This window comes from Ipomoea triloba, chromosome 3, assembly GCF_003576645.1.
Source record: "Ipomoea triloba cultivar NCNSP0323 chromosome 3, ASM357664v1".
Classification (NCBI taxonomy): Eukaryota; Viridiplantae; Streptophyta; class Magnoliopsida; order Solanales; family Convolvulaceae; genus Ipomoea; species Ipomoea triloba.
This window is the reverse complement of record NC_044918.1, coordinates 6,280,571-6,283,222: the sequence shown is the minus strand read 5'-3', so window position 1 is coordinate 6,283,222 and position 2,652 is coordinate 6,280,571. Positions and strand designations below refer to the sequence as shown.

The 2,652-nt window shown below is 38.5% G+C and overlaps 1 protein-coding gene across 1 annotated transcript; it reads right to left on the bottom strand.

The window, feature by feature from the left end:
* Positions 1-1,183: 1,183 nt before the first annotated feature.
* Positions 1,184-1,995, bottom strand: LOC116012281 (60S ribosomal protein L26-1-like). The gene has a single exon (XM_031251785.1). The coding sequence runs from the start codon at positions 1,886-1,888 to the stop codon at positions 1,439-1,441; it is 450 nt and encodes a 149-aa protein (XP_031107645.1). The 5' UTR covers positions 1,889-1,995; the 3' UTR covers positions 1,184-1,438.
* Positions 1,996-2,652: the final 657 nt, after the last annotated feature.

Here is a 2,652-nt window from a genome sequence, read left to right as displayed (position 1 = left end):
GAGATGGTTATAGACAGGTCAGCCGAGGTATGAAAACACTCAACTGATCCTGTTATGAGACTTTCAGATGCAATACAAATCCATAAACATTCAGCAAATCAAACATTAAACTGCACAATCAACATTCAAATTCTAAGCACGCATCGCAATAGCAACAGCAAAGCCAAAAGACAAATAGAATTGAGCTTCAACCATGCATCCATCGCCAGCAAAATAGTTTGCAATGGCTGAACATCCATGGCGTAAGTTCTTTCCGTCATCAACCCTACCAAGTTAGTTAGGTTGTTGGCTTGAAAAACACAAAGTTACAAGTTCGACTCCTAGCGATACAAATGCAGGCTATTGGCCTTATTGATTTTAGCCAATTAGCTATGGGCATCCTTGACTGATTTAGCTTCTTATAGTCATTTGCTAACTAACATCATAAGGTGGGGTTTATCTAATGCACAGCCTTAGTTAGTAGCTGCAATTTTTTCCTTAGTCACTCAAGAAAGTTCTTCCAATTGACAGTCTAAACAGTAAAACAGAATTGAAATGTTTTCCCTAGCAGAGCAGAGATTTTTTGTTCAATTACTCCCTATACCCACACTATAAAGCTGCAATTGCTAATTGCTGAAACCTATAGAGATAGACACCAATAGGATAGTTCACCACCGAACAACTAAGAATGCAACAATAAGCATAGTTCAAAAGCAAGAACTCATCAACCATATTATAGAAAAGGATTCCCTTCTCATTCATACAATCTGCAACCCTAAATGCTGAGCTTCATCAAACAAAAATGCCAAAAACAAATACAGATGAGATGCTAATGCTCCAATGGCTGGCTCCATCAATCAGTTATGGCCATAAGACTGATAAAATATATTAGCAAGCCAAAGGGCTGGAAGGATCAATCAATAAGGCAGTGTATAGTTTCTCTCTGGAGCTTAAGCCAAAGAAATCAATAACATTCCATTCAAGTCAAGCCCAATGTAAACAATCACTTTAAATTAGAGTCTCAACATTTGCCTTCCCCAAATGCTTCAAAATACCAGTCAAGAACACAGCATTCTTGTCACATCCTAAAGCAGATTAGTACACTGATTAAAGCAAGACCAAGATTGAATTTTGGACACAGGACTACCATGTAATAAATCCATAAAAAAAGTTTCTTTTGCTTTATCCAATTCCATATTATCTAGATAATCAACTAAAGTTGGTAATAGCATCAAACACATTATTGTAAACACAGAGATAATGGCATCAAATTTCAAATTTGATGCTTCTACATTGAGAAAAAAGACACTAGTAAACAGGTTCACTTAGATAAAAATGTAAAAATTAAAAAGAAAGAAAGAAAAAAACGTACCCAGTTACTCAAGAAACATAGGGATTACTTTTTAGTTCAGATAATTAAAACAGCAAAGAAAACATTAAACACATAGTATTATCAAATCTAATCAATAGATGAAGCTCCGGCGGCGGCGGCAACATCCTCGACGGTGAATTTGCCTTTGTCCTTACCGGCGGCTCTGCCTTTGGCCTTCCGGTCGAGCAAAGCCTTGCGATCCTTGTCCAGCTTCAGCTTGGTGACCACGACCTTGGACGGGTGGATACCCACGTTGACGGTCGAGCCATTGACCTTCTCCCGGGTGATCCGCTCGATATGGATGACCCATTTCTTACGGTACACCTGGACGATCTTGCCGTCGCGGCCCTTGTACGTCCCGCGCACCACCATAACCTCGTCGTCCTTCCGGACGGGGATTGAACGGACATTGTACTTGTTCCGGAGGTCCGACGAGAGGGGCGCGCTCATCAGCACCCTGCGCACGCTGGACGGCGCGGTGAAGTGTGCCTTCCGGCACTTCCGGCGAGAGCTGGAAACGCGGGGGTTGTACTTCATCCTCTCCGAATTGGACGATGGCGGAGGCGTTGAGGTTTAGCGCGGCTGATATGGAATTAGGGATTTAGGGATTACGCTGTGCGAATGAGGCAAAACAAAGTAGAGGCTTTAGGGTTCTGGTGAACAACACAGTGGGCTTCAATTTGTCACCAGGCCTAGGACCATATACTAAATGGACTTCAGTCGGCCTTCTCACCAGATAAGCAATTATAGGTATGCAAATTTCGATAAACTTTTTGTTAACCGACTGAATCGCCAGTTAATTGTTTTTTAGCTGAATTTTATATATTATCAAATAATGTACATTCAGTATAAAAATAATGTACTTTGAGTATATTCAAAATGTTTATTACATTTATGATCCACACAGTTATTTAGACTATAATTTACACAATAATTTGATAGGCTAATCATTATTTCATGGATCATAGTCCACACATTTGTGTGAATCATCAATAAAATGTACATTTTTAATATACTAAAAAGTACATTATTTAAAAGTACATAATATACATTAGTATATTAAAAATATATATTGCATTCATGATACACGCAACTACGTGAACCATGATCGACCCAATAATTTGCCGAGTTTGACCTAGCCAATAACATTTGCAGTATGAGCCAATTGCAATGGGCCTACGTTGCCGGCCCATTGGAATTACCTTAGTAGCCTTACCCCATAATACTATAAAAAAAAAAAAAAAAAAAAAAAAAAAAAAAAAAAAAACAAAAAATTAAAAAAAAAAAAAAAAAAAAAAAAA